General features: G+C 36.8%; 1 protein-coding gene across 2 annotated transcripts in view; it reads right to left on the bottom strand.

The window, feature by feature from the left end:
* Nucleotides 1-20,865, bottom strand: part of TPX2 (TPX2 microtubule nucleation factor) — a 49,688-nt gene that overhangs the window by 23,870 nt on the left and 4,953 nt on the right. For both annotated transcript variants that reach the window (XM_090286196.1, XM_090286197.1), the window contains exons 2-5: nt 20,436-20,526; nt 10,779-10,893; nt 8,811-8,930; nt 1,699-1,825 (exon numbers count right to left, since the gene is read on the bottom strand). In XM_090286196.1, coding sequence (XP_090142322.1) covers nt 1,699-1,825; nt 8,811-8,930; nt 10,779-10,884 — 353 coding nt within the window. In that variant the 5' untranslated portion in view covers nt 10,885-10,893; nt 20,436-20,526. The remainder of the gene's footprint in view (nt 1-1,698; nt 1,826-8,810; nt 8,931-10,778; nt 10,894-20,435; nt 20,527-20,865) is intronic.

Raw genomic sequence — 20,865 nt, 5'->3', positions numbered from 1 at the left:
TCTTTTTGTATGTATCATATTTAAAAAATCTTTCCCTGTTCTAAGGTCATAACTATATTCTCCTATATTTCCTTATATGAATTTTAGTTTTCACATTTAGATCTACAACCTACAAAGAACTGACTGTTTTATATGGAGAGAGGTACAGGCCAAGTTTCATTTTGTTCTGTTTGGATAGCCATTGTCCAAGTATTTAATGAAGGGAAGTTAAAAATCAAAAAACAACAATACCAAAACAACACTTTCCCCACAAGTCTGCAGTACTATCTTTGTCACATATCATGTTCATACATGGGAAAGTGAGTTTCTATTTAATTCCACTGGTCTCACTGTTGTGGTAAAGCCATACTTCCTTGGAAAAATTACTATAGACTAAGGCCTATTGACTCTTCTGTGTCTAAGAGTTTTGGCCAACTTTCAGCCTATCCATCTAAACCATGTGAAAATAAAATAATAGAGAATCTATATGATTGTCTACACCATCCTATTCCATCTGCTATTCCTTTCTAGATTAGGCAACTCTGGATCTGAGATAATGGTACTAATGTTTTACCTCTTAGTATACATTTTCATAACACAGTATCATTTACAAAATACTGTCATTTATCATCTTACTTGAACCCTCTTACGATTAGCTTCTTTATTCTCAGTAAACAGAGGATTTTGAACAGAGGGTAGGTACCTGCCTTAAAAAAAAAATTCAGGTCTTCTGACCTTGACAGCAGCTGTAGTCTTGTCATACCATCATTTCTAAAAAGCATTCTAGAATTCAGTCAGGATGAGGAACAATTTTAGTAATCATATACATATACAAAACAGAGAAGCCACGGCACTAACACTTTCTTAGATCCTGAAGGAATCTATGGGACACTAGGTCTCTTTTCCATAATGCCCACTTCACAATCTATACATGGAACAGAAACCACAGAATCAATCAATATCTCTTAAAACTCCTACCCAGCGGATTGAGATTTCACAGAATTCTTTGATTAAAATAGGTTTCTTTACCAGAAAAGATTAGTATAAGCTTGTGTGATACCTCCCTCAAAAGTGATACCCTTATGCCAACATAAGGCTTTGCAAAGGGTAATTTCTTTACTTCTCAGGAATATTATAAATATTCTGCCACTCCTCTTCCTTGAGGATAATCTAGGTGATGTCAAAGTATAAAGTAATAAATATTCTTGCAATTTAAACTCGGGGTGGGTGGTAATCATTAGACGGTGAAAGTTCTGAGATTGCTAGTGCAAGAATGCAGGTTAATCTACCCAGCCATTCATTCATTTATTCACCAAATATTTATTCAGCTTCTGCCCCTGCTAGACACTGTTAAACACTCGGGACACACGATTCTTGCCCTTATAACGTTTATTTACAACAGGGTTAAAAAATAAATAAATAAATAAAAATCTGTCAAACAGCCATAAAAATAAATGTAAAATTGCAACCCATGTTGATGGTACAAACAGCAAGGGCTTCGGAACCAAGCTGATCGGTTTGGATCCTGGCTCTGAAATAGTTACCTTGGACAATCAACTTAGTACCTCTGAGCCCTTATCCATAGGACCTATGACTCATAAACGTTGTGAAGATTAAATAAGGTAACAAAGTATGAGACACTTAGTAGATGCTCTGTCCAGTAACTATTCTTTGAACATTGTTAATATTACTAACACTTCGACCCCAAAACTATCTTACCTCTGAGCCTGGGATGGAGTATTTCTTGAGGTGGTTCCCTTGACTTCCAGGGAAGAATAAGCATTTGAGGGAAGGGACTGTTGCACCAGATTTTCTTTTTCTGACTCTTTGTAGTATGTGTTGTCAGCTGCAAGAGAGTAAAAAACTAGTCAGCACGCAAATCCTAAGACAATAAGTTAGAAATAAGATATACAGGGTGGGGCAGGAGTAGGGTTGCAGTTGTTCATATGGAAAATAATACAATAATTAACAAATGAAAATACAAGAAAAAACTCTTTCACATACTTCCAACTGTAAGCCTACTTTTGCCCTGCCCTATATGTATGACTTAATACAGAATTCTAGATTGAAAGTTTTGTACGTGTGTGTGTATGCATATAGCCCTCCTAAGCAGTGAAATCTTTAGTTCTAGTGAAATGTTTCAAAGATGACCAATTTATAAAAGCTACTTTGGTTGAAGCAAAAGGAAAGTATCCAGGGCCTTGCCTATTTCCTAGCCTAATGTACAACCTCAGAAAAAAAACAACCCAAACACATCCTCATGACATTTTAAAAAGATAAAATTTTGAAAGCTTCCACAGAGAAAAGGAAACCACCTAAGATGCAAGGAAAGCAGGATAAGCTGAATTCCTCATCAGTAACATAGGACAATAGATTTAAAAAACAATGCCTTCAGAGTAGTGAAAAAAAGTTTTTGAATCTACAACTCTATATTAAGTCAAACTTTCAATTGTATATGAAGGTGGAACAATGACATTTTCAGACATGAGAGATCTCAAAGTTCTCTTTTCTTGCACCTAATCTTGCGAAGTTCCCTGAGGATATATTCCAGCAAAACGAAGTACAAATAAAAGAATTCAAGAAAGACACATAGTATCCAGGAAATAAGTCAGCAAAGATATCAAGATATTAAGAAAAATAATGGCCTCCCCCCAAAAAAGCAGTTATAACTTCCAAGGATGACTGTTCAATAGGACACAAAATTTAAATAATTGATGAAGCTTAAAGAAGAGAATCTACCTGACCTTGATATCAGAACCATCTTTATGTGGCCCAAAGATTGTAACAGTGGAACTGAGGAGAATCAAGGAGAACCAATAGGAATGCAGTTGCAGATCATACTAATTAACCTGTCATCAAATAATATGTACATAATCATAACAATGCAAATATTGCTGTATAATCACATTATCAAGCAGTATGGATATAACCACAATTTAAAACAGTAAGAATTAAAAGAATATATCATTTGAGAAAGGGGACTGGGTAAAGGGGTGGGAAGGGGAAGAAGGTATTTTATCATTAAATATTATGATGTTACCATGGCCCGCCCTCATGAAACAGAAACAGAAAAAAAGTGCTATGAGAATACTGAGAAAGGAATAATCAAGTAAAGACTTCTTGAAAAAAATAGCATTTGATGGTATAGCTTATGACTGAGCCTGGATAAAAAAGAAAACTTCAACTATATGACAGGGGAGACAAGGCCATGAAAACACATTTCATGCATTATTTATTCCAGATAACAATCACTTGGCTCATTCACAAAAGAAAATTTTTTGGAGGGAAGAAAAAGACAAAGACAAAAAAAAAAACAAAAAAAGAGAGAGCATATTATGTCAAGGCTACATCAGAGGCACTTATCAAAATTAAAAGGCAGAGATGATTATATTAAATTAAAAAAATAAGACCCAACTTATACTGCCTACAAAAAATGTACTTAAAATATAAAGACAATGCTAACACTAATCAAAAGAAAACTGGAGTTAACCTCGAACAAAGTAGATCTCAGAGCAAAGATTATCAGAGATAAAGATCATTTCAAAATGATAAAATAGTCAATTCATCAAGGTGTTATTAATGTACCTTGCCCTGGCCAATGTGGCTCAGTTGGTTGAAGTGTTGTCCCATAAAGCAAAGGGCTGCAGGTTTGATATCCAGTCAGGGCACATGCCAAGGTTGCAGTTTGGTCCCCAGTTGGGGTGCGTACAAGAGGCAACTAACTGACTGATGTTTCTCTCCCTCTCTCTTGTCATCCCTTCCCTTCTCTCTAAAATCAATTAGCATGTCATCTCCTTGGGTGAGGCCAAAAAAAATTTTTTTTAAATAATAATAATAAGTGTAATATTGATGCATCTAATAACAGAGCTCCAAAATACACAAAGCAAAAAATAAAAGGAGAAAGACAAACCCATAATTATAGTCTGAAATTTAATACTTCTCTTTCTAATTGATGAAAGAAGCCAACCAAAAATCAGTAATAATAGCCATTAATAATATACAAAGTCTATCCAGAAGATATCTAGCCATGTAATATGAAAAACAGAGACACTTACTGAAGAAGATACAAGAAACATTGTACACAGGACAATGCCTCAGTCCCCTTCAAAGTAGGCACTTTGGACCTCAAGCTTCATGCAAAATTTGATGTAGATTCGTTGATCTTCTCACTCAGTCATTTTGACTGTAATAGCCACAAAGTACACACGCTCACTCAATGGCATCTACTGCCCCCAGTGACTAGGTACAGTGAAGTTGTCATTGTTCACACATGCACATTCCAGTCCACCCACCGTGGCTGTTAGGTTATAAACCGTTCTCATTATATTAACAATAGCTCGACTTTTTCCAGACAGACCTCGTATTAAGTGAATATAACTGAATTCCAATAAAATTTTTTACATAAATACGTTGTGGTTAACTCACCAATAAGATACAGCAATTATAGACATATATGTACCTAATAACAGAGCCCAGATACATGAAGGAAAAACTAATGAAATATAAGGGAGAAACAGACAATTCAATAATAGTTGAAGACTTTAATATCCCTACTTTTAATAATGGATAGAACGATTAGATAGAAAATCAACAAGAAAAGAGAAGACTTGAGCAACACCATCAACCAACTTAACTGACATTTATGTAACTTTCCACCCAATGACAGCAAGACATACATTCTTTTGTAGTGCACACTGATCATTTACCAAGGGAGACCTTCTGGGCCATAAACCAAGTCTCAATACATTTAAAAGGATTCATTCAGGTCACAAAGTATATTTCCTGACTACAATGGAATTAAATCCATGAAGAAATCAATTCCAGAAGAAAAAAGTTCTGGAACCCCTGCAAATATTTGGAAATATATTTGAAAGTACTTGGAAATAATACTTCTAAATAACTTGGAACTAGTAGCTCAGTCCTGGAGACCTCTGCACAGCATACAGATTTATAGTAACCAATACTATATTATAAACTTCTATGTTGCTAAGAGACTAGATCTTAATTGCTCTCAAAACAGAAAAGAATTATGTGATGTGATAGAGATAAGAAATATAAGATCCATAAGAGATATAACCATCTTCATTTATTGTTGGCCTGGTGTCAGGGTTTGTGCCCTATCACATGACCTAACAACAGGCAATCCTATCTGTTTAGGGACTGGGTTCTGAGTAGCATAATCCATCCATTTAAAAATGAATTGGGGCCCTTCATTGGTGTGCCTCAGATGACTGAGTGCCTGTCTGTGAACCCAAAGATCACTGGTTCAATTCCTACTCAGGGCACATTCCAGCATTTTGGGCCAGGTGCCTGGTGTGCGAGAGGCAAATGATTATTTCTCCCTCTCTTCCATTCCCTTTAAAAAATAAATAAATGAGGCCCTGGCTACTGTGGCTCAGTGGATTGAGTGTCAGCCTGCGAACCAAGTGTCGCTGGTTCCATTCCCAGTCAGGGCACATGACTAGGTTGCACGCCAGGTCCCTAGTTGGGGGCGCATGAGAGGCAACTGCACATTGATGTTTCTCTCCCTCTCTTTCTCCTTTCCCCTCTCACTAAAAACATAAAATAATTAATTAATTAATTAATTAAAACCTTGGGAAAAAAATGAATTGGGGTGGAGTAGCAAGAGAGAGGTGAGTGTAGTTAAAAAGAGCAACACAAAGCTCCTTGTGATGTTAGAATTGTTCAGTATCTTGACTGTGGTGATAGATACATGAACCTAGAACTTAACACATAAACAAAAATGAAAGATGGAGACGTAGTCAGACATGGCTTGCCTCTTCGTACAACCGTATCAAAATTACAACTAAAATATAGAACAACTATCACTCAGAACCATCAGAAATTGAGTTGAATGGAAGTCTGACAACTACGGAATTTAAAGAAACCACATCCATCCAGACTGGTAGGAAGGGAACACACACAGAATGGGCTGGTCACTCACCCACCTGTAGTGGATAAAAATTCAGAAGGGATATCTCAGGATCGAGGAGTACCAGCCCCATATCAGGACCCCCAGCACAGGCTTCCGGTACCAGGAAGAAAAGTCCCCACAACTCTGGCTGCAGAAACCAGCAGGCATTGAGTCAGTGGAAGAAACTGCAGGAGCCCCAAATAGCTCTTCTTAAAGAACCCACACATAGATTCACCTACTCAGACTCACTCACTCTGAGCTCCAGCACCAGAGTAGCGGATTGAAAGGCACTAGTGGTATACAGGGAGAGTGGATGAAGCCAAGAATCAAATCAATGATTTAAAACATAAGGAAGCAAAAAACAATCAATCAGAGCAACAACAAGAAAAAAGAATTCAAAGAAAGCGAAGATAGTGTAAGAAGCCTCTGGGACAACTTCAATAGGTCCAACATTTGCATCATAGGGGTGGCCAGCAGAAGAGAAAAAGCGAGAAACTGGAAACCTATTTGAAAAAATAATGAAAGAAAACTTCCCTAATTTGGTGAAGGAAATAGATATGCAAGTCCAGGAAGCACAGAGAATCCCAAACAAGATGGATGCAAAGAGGCCCATTCCAAGATATATCATAATTAAAATGCCAAAGGTTAAAGGTAAAGAGAGAATCTTGAAAGCAGCAAGAGAAAAGAAGTTAGTTACCTACAGAGGAGTTCCCATAAGACAGCTGGCTGACTTCTCAAAAGAAACTTTGCAGGCTAGAAAGGATTGGCAAGAAATATTCAAAGTCATGTAAAGCAGGGTCATACAGCCAAGATTGCTCTACCCAGCAAAGATATTTAGAATTGAAGGGCAGATAAAGAGCTTCCCAGACAAGAAAAAACTAAAGGAGTTCATCATGACCAAACCGTTATTATACGAAATGTTAAAGGGACTTATTTAAGAAAAAGATCAAACTGAACAATAAAATGCAAAAAACACAAATCTATCAACAATTGAATCTAAAAAACAAACTAGGCAAACAAGAAGAACAGAGACAGAATCATGGATACAGAGAGCGTTCTGATGGTTGCCAGATGGGAGGGGGTGTGGGGGAATGGGTGAAGAGGTGAGGGGATTAGAAAGTACAAATTGGTAGTTGTAAAATAGCCATGGGGATGTAAAGTACAGTATAAGAAATACAGCAGCCAAAGAATTATACACATGACCCATGGACAAGAACTACAAGTTGGGGGACTGCCTGAGGGAGTGGGGGATATTGGGTAGGGGGGAACAAGGGGGGAAAAATTGGGACAAGTGTAATAGCATAATCAATAAAGTATAATTAAAAAAAAAAAATAGAATCTCTCCAGCAACTGAGGGTCAATCTCTGCTTGTAGTTGGCCCACTCCTGTGTTTTGTGGAGTGTACTATTACTTAATAAGTCTGCTCTCTCTTTCTGCTAGTTAAAAATAATAATAAGTACAAGTTTAATGGAAAATCTGAGTAAGATTGGTGGATTATTCATCACATTGCAATAGTATATAAATGTATCAAATCACGTTGTACTCTGTAAACTTATACAATGTTAATATCAATTATATATCAATTTTTAAAAAATGAGTCAAAGGAAATAACAAAAGGAAAACTAAAAGTATTTTGAATGGAATGAAAATGGAAACACAACACATTAAATCTGTGTGATGCCACTAAAGCAGTGATTTCCAATGATGTGTGGCAAGAATTTTTAAAACACTCCATACCTGACTGATTTAGTGAGGGGCACTGACCTCTTTTCCTTTAGACTGTCAAATTATAAAAATGACAAGAGCGAACAACACAATAGCCAACCAGTGTGAATGCCCTATCTTGAACCATAAATATATAGGTCACATAATAAAGTTGCATCTTATTGGTCATGTCACATAATAAGGTTTGGTGTGATTGGTTAATTCTTGGTACCAGAAATCCTTATACACAAGTATAGGCACCTGATTTTTAAAAAAATCACTTTGAAGCAAAAAGGATAGGTAATTACTATTACTATTTCCTTTGGTAAATAGATCAAAACTACACCTATTTTTTGTCACATTAGCAAAAAAAATAATATATTTTGGGGGGTGCCACAGAATTTTCGTAGTATTAGCTTACTGTGCCATGAGATTAAAAAAGGTTGAAAAATGCGGCATAAAGGAGTACTTAGGGGGAAATTTACAACAGTAAACACATTAAAAAAGATCTCAAATCAATGGCTTCAGCTGGCACCTTAAGAAACTAAAAAAAGAAGAGCATATTGAACCCGAAGTAGAAGAGAAATAATAAAGGTCAGAATGGAAATCTATAAATTAGAAAACAGAAAAATAGAAAAAAAGTCAATGATAAATTGATAGTGACAGTTGCACACTACTCTATGAACATACTATTAAAAACAATGAAATGTACACTTTAAGTAGGTGAATTATATATGTAAATTATATCTAAATATAGCTATGACTTCAAAAAAACCATTTTCAAGGATGTATGACCTCTTAAAGAATGCCTCTTTTGTTCCAATCAAATAGACAATATTCTACAGTTTTAGTAACTACCAGTTTAAATGTCAATCATCTTTTAATATCAGACACATGACTCAGAGAATTCTTGTATAATATAAGGCAGTAGATTCTTCTCTCCTCCTGGCTTATTTCCCAGCCAGACCCATCTTATGTTAAATCTTGTCATAAAAAGAAGATAGTTACGTATCTGGCAGTCAGATTCTATGTTAAGAAATTATTTTTAAAAGTGTAGCACATCATTAGTTTCATATTCACCATGAAATGAATCAGCCCATTTCACCAATAATAAACCAAGGGATACAGCATTTAGGTAATTCCCCCAGATCCTCCAGGCTCCTAATATGCCATCCCACCATTCTGCCAAGGAGCTTTTACTATATTCTCTTACCTGGTCTCAAAGGTGTGACAATAGCTTGCTGAGGATTTGCTTTTCTCAAAGGAGTTGTGTCTGGCAAAAGCCCTGTCCCATTCTTCCCAGGAAATTTAATCTCCAAATTGGCCTTCTCCTCTGTGAAAAGGTAAGATTGTCATCATCTAAACAAGTAAAATAAGTCAGTACCACGCACTTAAAATGGGGCCTAACGCCCCTACTAGTACACTTCGAATACTCATTCCGCACGTACAAGCAAGATGCTAGTGATGCGGGGTGGGGGTGGGGGGGATGAGTACACATTATACTTCAGAGATTGAGAATAAAACGCTGGCAACAATGTATTATAAAAAAGAAAAAAGTGCAGACTTTGTACTGTGAACAGCTCCTTGTTTTTGCTCCATGCACACTTAGGGCCGTACAGCATGAACTGGCCTTATCTACCACCTAAATACATCTCATTCCTTCTAAAGAAAACTGTAACCACCAAGATCTGCAGGGCTTACAAAGGACATCTTATAGTCTGAGTTAAGGTTCTTCTTCACCTGGGATGGTGAGAGAGGAGTGTGAGGTATTTTGAGGAAGAAACAGAGCTGGACTCTATGCAGGAATTTTATCTTAGGTTCTGACGTGCCCAAAAGTCAGCACAAGGCAGTGAAACTCCTGTTGTAACAACAGCCTAGTGACAGACAAAAGTGTCAAGAATGTGTTGAGCCCCAGCAATAACAATGTGCATGTAACACTGATTGCAACTGCGTAAAAAAAATGTGATAATTTGGAAGAAATTACAAAGTAATATATTAGAACTAAGGTGGATTTGAAAAAATAGTGGGATTAACTTTTTTCTTTCACACTGTATTTAATAGTTTTGTTATACTAATATTTCCTTTTTTAAGAAAAAATTAGAAAAAGATTGCAGACAACCCAACCATTTCCTCGGGGTTTCAGTGGAGCAAGGACATGGGAAAAGCCCCGCAGGGCCATTGGCCCTCTTGTCTACCTTTCCTCCCACACCACTTCCAAGAGAACTCTCCTCTAGGGATCCCCACTGGTTATCACTAAAGTCCTTCTCAAGAGAATGTCATACACCCTCACACTTGGACTCTGCATTACCTGTGCTAAATATAGCAGCAATGGAATCATTTTTGTTCCCCATCAGTACTGATTTATCTTAATAAAGAGTAAAAAGGATATAAGAAAGAATAAAATGAAGGGGCCCCAGCAACTACTATCCTGACATATCACTGGTCTCACATATTATTCCAAAGTAATATGATATAACTATTATTTATTGTTGGCCTGTTGTCAGGGTTTGTGCCATATCACATGACCCAACATCAGGCAATCCTATCTCTGTTTAGGGACTGGGTTCTGGGTAGCGTAATCAGTCCATTTAAAAATGAATTGGGGAGGACTTAGCAAGAGGGAGGTAAAAGGGCAACACAATGATCCTTGTATCTTGACTGTGGTGGTAGACATGAATCTACACAGGTGATAAAATTGCATAGAACTTAATACATATAAACAAAGATGAATACAAATGAAATGGGAACTCTAAGATTGGTGGATTGTATCAATGTCAATATCCGAGTTGTAGTAATACATTCTATTTGCAGTGACAAGTAGAGCAAGTTTTTATGTGGCTGCCATCACTATAGACATGTTTTTGAGTCCTAGAGTTTCACTCAACTTTGCTTCATCATATTTTAAGGAAATATGGGTTTCTGGACTTTTCCCATCTGTCCCTAAAGTTTAAATATTTGTCACTCTTAACTGCAAAATAACACTGACTTACACTGATAGTCCATTCCCAAAATACTGGGCACTTTAATTATCTCTCTCATACCATGGATGACAAAGTATCTTGATACAGTCAAGAATTTATATTTTAGTTATTTTCTTACAAACCCTTCTTTCTTTTTTTAAGTCCCTCAGAACAAAGCAAGCCACTAACCCTTAAAATGGCCAGAGAAAGCAGACACTTACCAAACCAAGAATCTATGTTTTGGGTGTCTTCCTCATCATCCAAAGATGTAAAATTGATGAAGTCCGTGGGAGCATCATAGGAGTAAGAGGCTTTAACTTGTGACATTGTCCCCACCTTGGCACAAAAGAGGTTTTCCTGATATTAGTGTCACTTTTCTCAACAGTTCACCTTCTAAAGAAATGTTCAAAAACTTGACTGCACATGTCTTACTTTTCAAATCAAACTAAGTTAACGGTTCTTTCTGGTAACCTGACGATTTTACTTGAGGTAAATATGGTTGAATTAGAAAGAGGCAAAGTTTGAGGACCTACAACATGCCATGCACTATCCTAGATGTTCTACACTCATTACTTTATCTTCCCCTCAACCTACCGTTTTCTCATCCAATTTACGTTCTCTCTGCCCTGAATAGCCCAATCCAATGCACTCTCTCTGTCCCAAACAACCTAATCTCTGAAACACACCATTAGATTTTATATCTACCAACCAAAATCCTACTTATCATTCAAACTCCAATTCAGTTCTCTATAAACTTTTCCTCAGTTTCTACCCAGCACGCTTCATTGTTGCCTCCCCAAAGCCATAGTGCTTTGCTTACCATCCAATTTTATATTAGTTAGCTATGCAGGTGTCTCTCCTAGTAGACTCTAAGGTCCTAAAGACAAGAATGGATTTTAGCCCTGTCTGGTGTGGCTCAGATGGCTGGGTGGTATCCCACAAAGTTAAAGGTCACTGGTTTGATTCCTGGTCAGGGCACTTGCCTGGGTTGCAAGTTCAGTCCCCAGATGGGACTGAATCTCTCTCACATCAATGTTTCTCTCCCTCTCTTTTTCCTTCTCTTCCCCTCTCTCTAAAAATAAATAAGTAAAATCCCCCCCATAAAAGAAAAAAAGCCAAGATGATCGATTTTAAAAGAGTAGATTTTACTCATTTGTGTATACTTCATCCATCAAGGTGCCCAGAACAGTATCTTACATACATTAAGAGCTCAATATAGTTTTGCCAAGTATATGTTTTCTTTCCTTATTTTCATAAAAATATTGTTCCTGGGCATGAAGAAAAAGGCTTTAAAATACATACATAAAAGGTACAACATGCAGATTACATAAAAGGAACAAGTCAAAGATATGGGCCTATCCTGTGTACCAAGTTTTACACTGTCCTGTAGAAACCTGTGTAGGTTAAAATCAGCTTTGTATGGTTAAAAAATAGCTGGCAGTAGACTGAAAAATAGCCTAAAGGCCACTCACAGGCAAATAATTTCCTATAAAACCCAATGAGCCATTTGTCTTCATCCAGGGAACAACACATACTTAAAGTATTCTGAATTTTGGAAGATAAGTAGATTAACAGTAATCACTTGGATATACTTTTATCAAATTAAGTATCTTTCTTTAAGCCCTTATTTTATTATAAAAATACATACTCATTAAAAAATTAAAAGTACAAAAAAGCTTTTATTTTTTTAAAAAACTACAATGTTACACTCTCCCCCACTCCATATATATAAACTTTTTAAAAACAGGATCATTGACATTTTGCATATGCTTCACACATTTCCATGTCAATAAATATCAATATATCATCAATTGATGACTGTACCATATTTTACTTATCCCCTATTTTTAGGCTTTTCTCATTATTTTCACTTTAAAGATATTACTAGAAAAATATCCTTAAGAGCTGAATTTTGGTACACATTCATAATTCTTCTCTTAAGATAAATTCTTAAAGATGGACTTGCTGGCTCTTAACACATACTGTGAAAATGTTCCTCAGAAGAGTAATACCCACTTGCATTACCATAAAGGTGTGCCAGTTCCCCAGACTGTCACCAATTCTGGGCACTACCAGTCCTCAGTGTTCATTTTCTCTATATTATACTACTCCTACACTCTAAGAGAAATCAAAAGATTAGTCACATCCAACTTCATTGCTGCTCAGTGGTTTGACCAGCATTTCATTAGCTTCTCTCAGTGGCCAGGGATAATTCAGAAGGTACTTCAGTTCCTCAGACACATCTGTTCTGAGACATTTGGTTTACCTAGTGACGTCAATCTATACATTAAAGAATGCTGTCTTCCCATGGTCTCCTATGAAATCAGAACTCCACAGATACCCTTAAATAATGCCCCAGCTGAGGTATTCAGTATAGAAACATGACATTTTGGAATTGGGAGGAATCTTAGATAACACATAACTTTTGTGGTTTATAGATAACAATTAATGATGCAAAAAAGGGGTCCTCCAAGATCACACAACAATACTACTAATGATCATGGTAAAAAGTTACCAAAGGCACTTATACATGCCAGGTTCCATTAAGTACTAAATATGTACTATTCCTAATACTCTCAACAATCCTGTAAAGCAATAATTATTATCCCTGAAGGTAAGAGAGATTAAATGATTTGCCCAAACCCTGACTTGTGTGGCTAAGTGGCTTAGGCATCGTCCTGCAAACTGAGAGGTCGCCAATTCAATTTCCATTCAGGGCACGTGTCTGGGTTGTAGGCCAGGTCCCAGGCTGGGAGCATGTGAGAGGCAACCAATCAATGTTTCTTTCATACATTGATGTTTCTCTCCTCTCTTTCTTTCTCCCCCCTCTCTCTAAAAATTAATAAATAATGTATGTATGTAAGTATGTGTGCATAAATAAATAAACAAATGACTTGCCCAATATTGCACAATTATGTAAAGGCAGAATTAGATCTCGAACTGAAGCTCCTGACTTCAGCACAATGTTCTTTCCATATCGTTCTTCCCTCTCACCCTGTGAATTACAGAAGCACATTAATGTGGTTAAAGTTTCTACTTTCATAGAAAGTAGCACTGTATTTATTTCCAAGTAGATCCATTCTCCATAGTCTTTTGCCCTAAATAGATGATTCTTTATTATCCTAATTCTACACTTTTCACTCTCCCTCATTTCTATTTTCGATATTCAATTTAACTCAGTAAGCTACTTCTTAGCAATCCACTCATATTATACACTTGCTAAGGGCCATAAAATGTGAGCTTGATGATATCAAAGCTCCTTTCTCACTAATATTCAAGGATGAGACACTAAGTTGCATACAGAAAGTAGAAGATCTAGTCTCAGACACAAAGGAATTTAAAGCCTAGACAGTAGCCAAAGTCCTATATTCTTAATAAATAAGATAGCATACAATATTTAAATTATATCATATGACCTTTAAGTATAAAGAGAATTACATATTAACACAGCTTAAGTCAAGCCATTGTTAAACATTTTTCATTGAACATCATCAAAACAGTAGGAAGCACACTATCATGGAAGTCACCCCCTTGACTGCCACCTTTCAAAGTTGGAGTAGCCACAGGACAGTTTTGGCCAAAGAGGAAAGTAAGGATCTACTGTGGGATTCATAGGAAAACTCCTACATTCCTGATACAGCTACAAGGCCACTTCCTGCTCTTTCCTTTCACCTTTCTTCTTGCCTTGAAGGCGGATGTAATGGCTGGAGCTATAGCAGCCACTGTGTACACATGAGTGGATTAAATGGCTAAGAGCATAACAGACATGGACCCTAACATCACTGAACTAGTGGTCATTGATGATCAAATATCAGCAGCCATCTACCTCCAGGCAGAAATACTATTCTTTATAAGCTATTATAGTTATATTTTCTGTCACTTATAGCCAAAAATAATCCCAACACAGAAACCCTGAATTCTAGCCCTGTCTCTGGCATTTACTAGATGTGTATGGCAATGGGCAAGTCACTCTACCTTTCTGCTTACCTATGTCCCATAAACAAATGAGGAGATATTTCAAATGCTATGAAACATACAACCATAAAATATTAACACTGCTTTTGACCTACTGATACCTTTCTTCTCCTTGACCGAATTTATATTCAAAGAACCCTTACTGAAAGGCTCCCCAGTGACTGACAGTGGTTGAAAATTCCCCTTCTACAAGGAGGAAGTTTTCCTGCTCTTGTGAACAAACATGCTGGAAGACATGGGAAAATCTTGGATTCCCATGATCTTAATGCCTAGCCCAGGTCACTGGGAACCCTTCCCAGGCAGGAATGTAATGAAGACAACTGAAGCGGGGGGAGGGAAGAGGCAGGAATGTAATTTGCAGAAACCCCACTTAGCCTCCTAAAGATCATGATTCCATCCAAGCATGCTGCTGAAAACCACCTGGAAAGCATTCAAATTTAACCCCTCATACCTCTTCTTCTTTTTTTTGTTATGGAGCTACACTGCTAGCCTCTTTGGAGGGGAATTTGCATTTTTCTTTTTGAGAGATCTTACCAAACATAATAATGTACCTTAAAGATATGCATTTATGCATGTATGTAAGTACAACAAGAACGTTCACTATAGAATTGTGCATAAAAGCCAAAAAACTGAAAACCCAAATTCTACCAATAAAAGATTTATTGAATAAATTATGGCACAAACATATAATAAAATATTAAGTAATTTTAGTATTAGGTAACTTTTCATATGTGGTTAAATGTGCAGAATGAGCTCCAAGAGCTAGTAAATGAGAAAAGCAAAATGCAGAAGTGTGTGCTCCCATTCATGTTAAAAAGAGAGAAAAGGATAATACTTAGTTATACCTTTGTACATACATAGACTATTGTGGAAGGAGACTCAAAAATGTTAACAGCATTTTGGTCTGTCTGGGAGTTCTGGGTTAGAAGTCGTCGTTGGCAGCTGTCCGTCTCGAGAGACGATGGTGTAGCTTCTTAAGAGTCTATCTGCACCGCCGAGAATGGCTGTGCAGTCCGACTCGGGAGTGACACGGTATCTGTCTCCTCCCGTGTTGAATCGACATCTTGCGATGACGCTGGAGTGTCCTCTCCAGTGAAGCTGAAGCTACAGAGCCTGGGCAGGGTGATATGGAGGGTCTGCTGTTGCCCATGCAGCAGACCCCCTGGGTTAGAAGAAATCTTTCTATTATATGAACTTTCATATTCTTTGAATATGTTTTCTTATACAAATGCATACCTTTTCAGTTTAAAGAATTGGTTAAGCAGTATTTATTTTCCCCCTAAATCTATGGTTATAGGGCTTTCTGAAATTTTTATTAAATATTCTTAAATCCAGCAATAACTGTTAAAACTCGTGATTTCTGGAAATCATGCTTCCCATTTACATGGTCTATAAATAGGCTATTAACTTTTACATATACAAATGTTATACATTCTCTTTCTTTTGTAATGTTTCTGTATAAAAGTAAAATGTTCCTGGGTACTAACTTAATAAAAAGGTATATAAACTTGAAAAAAAGTTAAAAATAATAATAGCTATTAATCACTGAGTACTTATGACATGCCAAGCACTGTTGGCAATGTTTTCCATTAAGTCACTAAATCCTCAGTTACCCTATGAAGTAGGTACTGCAATCACCTTCGTTTTACGGAAGTGGAAAGTGAGGGACAGAGACATTTACTGCTTGTTCACGGTCACAACACAGCTAAGTAGCAGAGCCAGGATTTGAATCCAGACAGGCCCTAAAGGATATGTCCTTACCCATCACACCATCTACTACCTCTCATATTTACTTAAAAATAGATATTTGTATAGATCAATGTCAAATATCAAGGAGCAAGAGACAAAACCATAGATAAGTAATAATAAATTCCAACTATTGTCTACCATAGGCCAAGCACCTCACCGGGCATTTCACATAAATCACCTCATTTAAACTGAATTAACAATATAAAAGATAGATATCATCATTTTTCAAATAATGAAACTGGTTCAGAGAAGTTAATCTACTCCAATTACCAACTGGTGTTAGCAATGTTGGGTTTTAAGACCAGGTCCATAGGACTCCAAAATCAGGAATCATAACATGCAGGGTTTTCCTATAACTGTTCCTTCAAAAAGGAGGTAGGTAACCAAATCTTATTGATCTGCTATACCTAAATAAATAAATGAATGAATCTCTGCTCTATACAAAAAATAAATATCCATGACAAGTTATTCATAAAGAACACTGATAAGTTAAAAACCCTATTCTAAATATAACAGAAAAGCTCTGAGCTGGATCTTCCCAAAAAGTAAAATATTGCCCCTTAATTTTTTTCTAAGTTGGTACTCTTACAGAAAGTTTCTGCTATACTGTATGTAAGGTGAAGATGAGCCTGAACCTCTCAGTGGATATTCTAGAGTGAAAGAGACTATGAAGAGGTTATTCAAACATCAAAAGCATGAATGTCCTCGGAGGTCCCAGACTGCATTTAGTTGGTGGGGGTTAAAAAGCAAGGGGCTCAAACCTCAAAACACCTAATCTTTATTTAGGTGAAATTTTAAACCAAAACACTATTTTTAACATAACCTCTTTTTTATTATTTTTTAAAAAAACATTTTCTTGTTTATAGATTTTACTTATTTATTTTCAGAGAGAGAGGAAGAGAGGTAGAAAGAGAGGAAAGAAACACCACTGTGTGGTTGCCTCTCCCGCGTCCCCAACTGGGGACCTGGCCCACAACCAGGCATGTGCCCTGACTGGGAATCAAACTGAAGACCCTTTGGTTTGCAAGTTGACGCTCAAATCACTGAGCCACACCAGCCAGAGCTCAACATAACCTCTTTTTTAAAAAGCTTCTTTTGAGCTATCTTTTGGTATAGCGTGAGCAATTCAGGAGATCGTCCCCCCGTCCCCACAAAGAGGCGAACAAATCAGTAAATGCATATCCATTGAAAAGTTTGACTCTCCTCAATAAAGGATGATAGCACGAGAACATGAACAAAGCCAAAAGTAACTACAGGGATATGCCAGTTTCACCACACTGCCTCTCCCATCAATAATAAATATTAGGATATAAATAAAACCTTCAAAAACTAAAGAGCACAAGGCTTAGTGGTAAATGGAGTAGGCCAGGGCCAACGCCAACTGTTTAAATGGGAGAGCCTCATGCATGGTGGGAACTGGATGCCTTCCTGCACCCCTTAATCAAGACTGAATTTCTGTCAACAGGTCTCACTAAAAAAAAAAAAAAGAAAAAAAAGACCATGCGTCAACCACATTTCCCCAAACAAATTAGGCTGCCAAGCAAGAGAAACAGAATCAGTATCAAATTTCAAAATTATCTAAATTCACCATAGCTTCAGACTCCTGCAAATCTAGAAACATAAATGAAAAAACACTTCTGACAAATACACCTACAATAGATATGAGAAGCCTCTCCCGTATGTTTATGAACTAGTTTCCTTTTAAAAACTCCCTATTAAGTGCTGTCCATCATATCATACAGCTTAGTTTTGTTTCCAAAAAACAAAGACAGAAAGAATATACATAGTCCCTTCCCTTAAGGAACCTACAGTTGAGCGGAGAATACAATTATGATCCTTGCTATAATGGGGGATAAACCAAGGGCAACTAAGGATATAATACGGAAGTGCAGAGGAGACAAACAGAGTAAAGAAGGGTCAGAGCAGGCTTCCTGGTAAAAGTTATACCTAAAAGATAGAAACAGACCTGCAGAGTTCTATACGCGAAGATGAATGTTGACTTTTTCTAGGGGAAGAGATAAATCGTAAGAGGAAACAAATGGGGGTAAAGTACACAACTGGGAAAGACTGCAAAAGAAGCAATGTAACCTGTGTCCACAGTCATCTGAAATTAACCTCTATCACCTCCTGTCTCTCTTCACTCTTGAACCAAAAATAACTAGCCTTGACAAGCTCTATAAATCAAAAGGTGCAAGTTCAGAAGCGGGCGGGGGGAAATGGCAAAAGGGTGCATTCTAAGCAAGGCTGAAATAGTGTACTGGCAGCTCCTAAGAAAAACAAAGACTTTGGTGTGATAGATGCTCTCAATTAGAACCTCACTATCCGGCTTTAAAGCTGTGTCCTGCCTATTTCTACTGCAGGAAAAAATCATGAGTTAAACAACTGGTAATGTCATAAACAGAGCAACTCAAGACTTCATTAGGAAGTGTAGTTAGTTAATATGGTCCCATCCCAGGCAATGCCATTCCCCCAGGGACACCCTCTCCTACATTCACAAGGGGATAAGAGATCCTGTTACAATACCACAAGTTAAATAGAGTTGAGTTATTTTCATCTTACCCAGGGAGAAAACACCTAAATTTTTTTCTAGAGATCAGCAGGAGTCAGTAAATGGCAACATAATCCAGCATGCAATTTTAACTAAGTCACAAACTAAGTCTGAAGGAAGTTAATGGACTTTGTGTTTCCACATTTATGTTTGCTAACTTCTGTGTTGAAATTGGATCTGTTTACAGAAACAGATCTATGAAGCTTCCAAAATTGGGTCAATTTAAAATCCAATGACAATCCCTCACTGTCCAAGCACTCAGAAGTCAGCACAGGACACATGGACACTTGTTTTAGTTCATCACTGTCCAGAAACCTCAATCAAATATATTTTTCTATCATTTCTCTCCCAAACTTGTGAATTTCCTATACTCTCTCAAAAGAATTACTCAGTTCTGTTCATTTAATTTATCCACCAGCTCTATAATATAATCATAATCCACATATACAACTAATAGGACCTGGATAGAAATCAATGATGCCATTTACTTCTAGGCCAAGTAATGACACAGATCTTTGTAGAATACTAAGAGAAAATCTTTGTAGAATATCCAAGAGTTCTGATGTTCCAAGAGTAAGAAACTGAAAGTTTGTAAGGGTTGACACTGGGGTTCCAGGTTATAATCCTCAACAAATTTCAATCTCTTCATCTTATAGAGATTTATATGCTTCAAAAGGGTTGGGGGAGGGGGAGAAGGGGGGCGAGAAGGGGGTAAGAAGGGGAAAGATCTAGTCAAGGAATTAGTATAAATGACCCATGGACATGGACAATGGGGTGAGGACTGACTGTGGGAGAAGAGGTGGGTGGGGTCGGGGGAGCAATGGGGGAAAAAGTGGGACAACTGTAATAGAAAAACAATAAACGAATTAAAAAAAAAAAAAAAGGTTTGGGAAGACACACACACACCCAAGAACCTAAAATAACTGATTATCTATGAGGTGGCAGGGAGTGAGATAAACAATTACAGGGTTGGAAGAAGACTTTCTAACTACTACAAATCTTTTTACATTATTTTGATTTTTGCACAATGCTAATGTATTACATATTTTTAATTTATAAATTTGTGCCAGTGTGAATATATTGCACATTGTCAGTGGGTATGTGAATCAGCACCATTTTCCTAAGAGGCAATTTGGTGTTATATACCAAAGTCCTTAAAAATATGCATTATTTTTGACCAAAGATTTCTCTAGGTAAAATACTACAGTAGAACCATATAGTAATGGAATACTACATAACCATGAAAATTATGTTCTACAAAATTTTAATGGCACAAAAACCTATTAAGTGGGGAAAAAAACGAAGGCTTTCAGTGCATGATTTTTAAAACCAAATATAGGCACAAAAAGAACACTAGAAAGAAACCTATCAAAATGTTACCTGTAGTTAATGAGAAGTAGAATAATGGGTTATTCTTTCGCTTTATTGTTTTGCTTTCCTTTCTTTTGCTATATTGTTTTCTTTTGCTTTCCTAGTATTAAATAAATTTTGTTCCAACATGTTACTTTATTAATAAAGGTTAAACATATTTAAACACTTTTGAAGCTAATATATTAATGTTTCCCTTATTCTTTTTTAATGTAACTCACCGTGGACACAACCTTACCTCTGGTTTAATCTGTCAGTCCAATCAAAGTTTCAATATACTTTCACCTCTCTTCTGAAATCTTGAAGTCTAGCAAGTACTTATCAATAACCTAGAAGAAACAGAGACATGATAAAACAGGTTCAAGTTCTCTGTAGTAAAAAAGGTTAACAGAGAACAGGAAGGAGCTATACACCAAGGATACCCACTCTTTAAACCAAAGAGTGCTCTGAGAACTAAGTTCTAAATTGCATGGATCCCCAAAATGCCAAATTGTTAACAGATTGTTGTTTCATCAGTGTAAAAGTGTTCTTAAATTTTTTTAGCGTACATTTGCTGTCTCCTGGTATCCTTCATATGACCTACTCCCACTTTATAGAAACTTTTCCAAAACCTGCAATTTATGGGTGTTAATGTGCACTTCTTTTCAAACAGGACAAATGGTTAGGCA

Source organism: Furipterus horrens, unplaced genomic scaffold, assembly GCF_987537825.1.
Source record: "Furipterus horrens unplaced genomic scaffold, mFurHor1.1.pri manual_scaffold_8, whole genome shotgun sequence".
Lineage (NCBI taxonomy): Eukaryota > Metazoa > Chordata > Mammalia > Chiroptera > Furipteridae > Furipterus > Furipterus horrens.
Note: the sequence above shows the minus strand (reverse complement) of the source record. Positions and strands in the feature narration are given on the sequence as shown.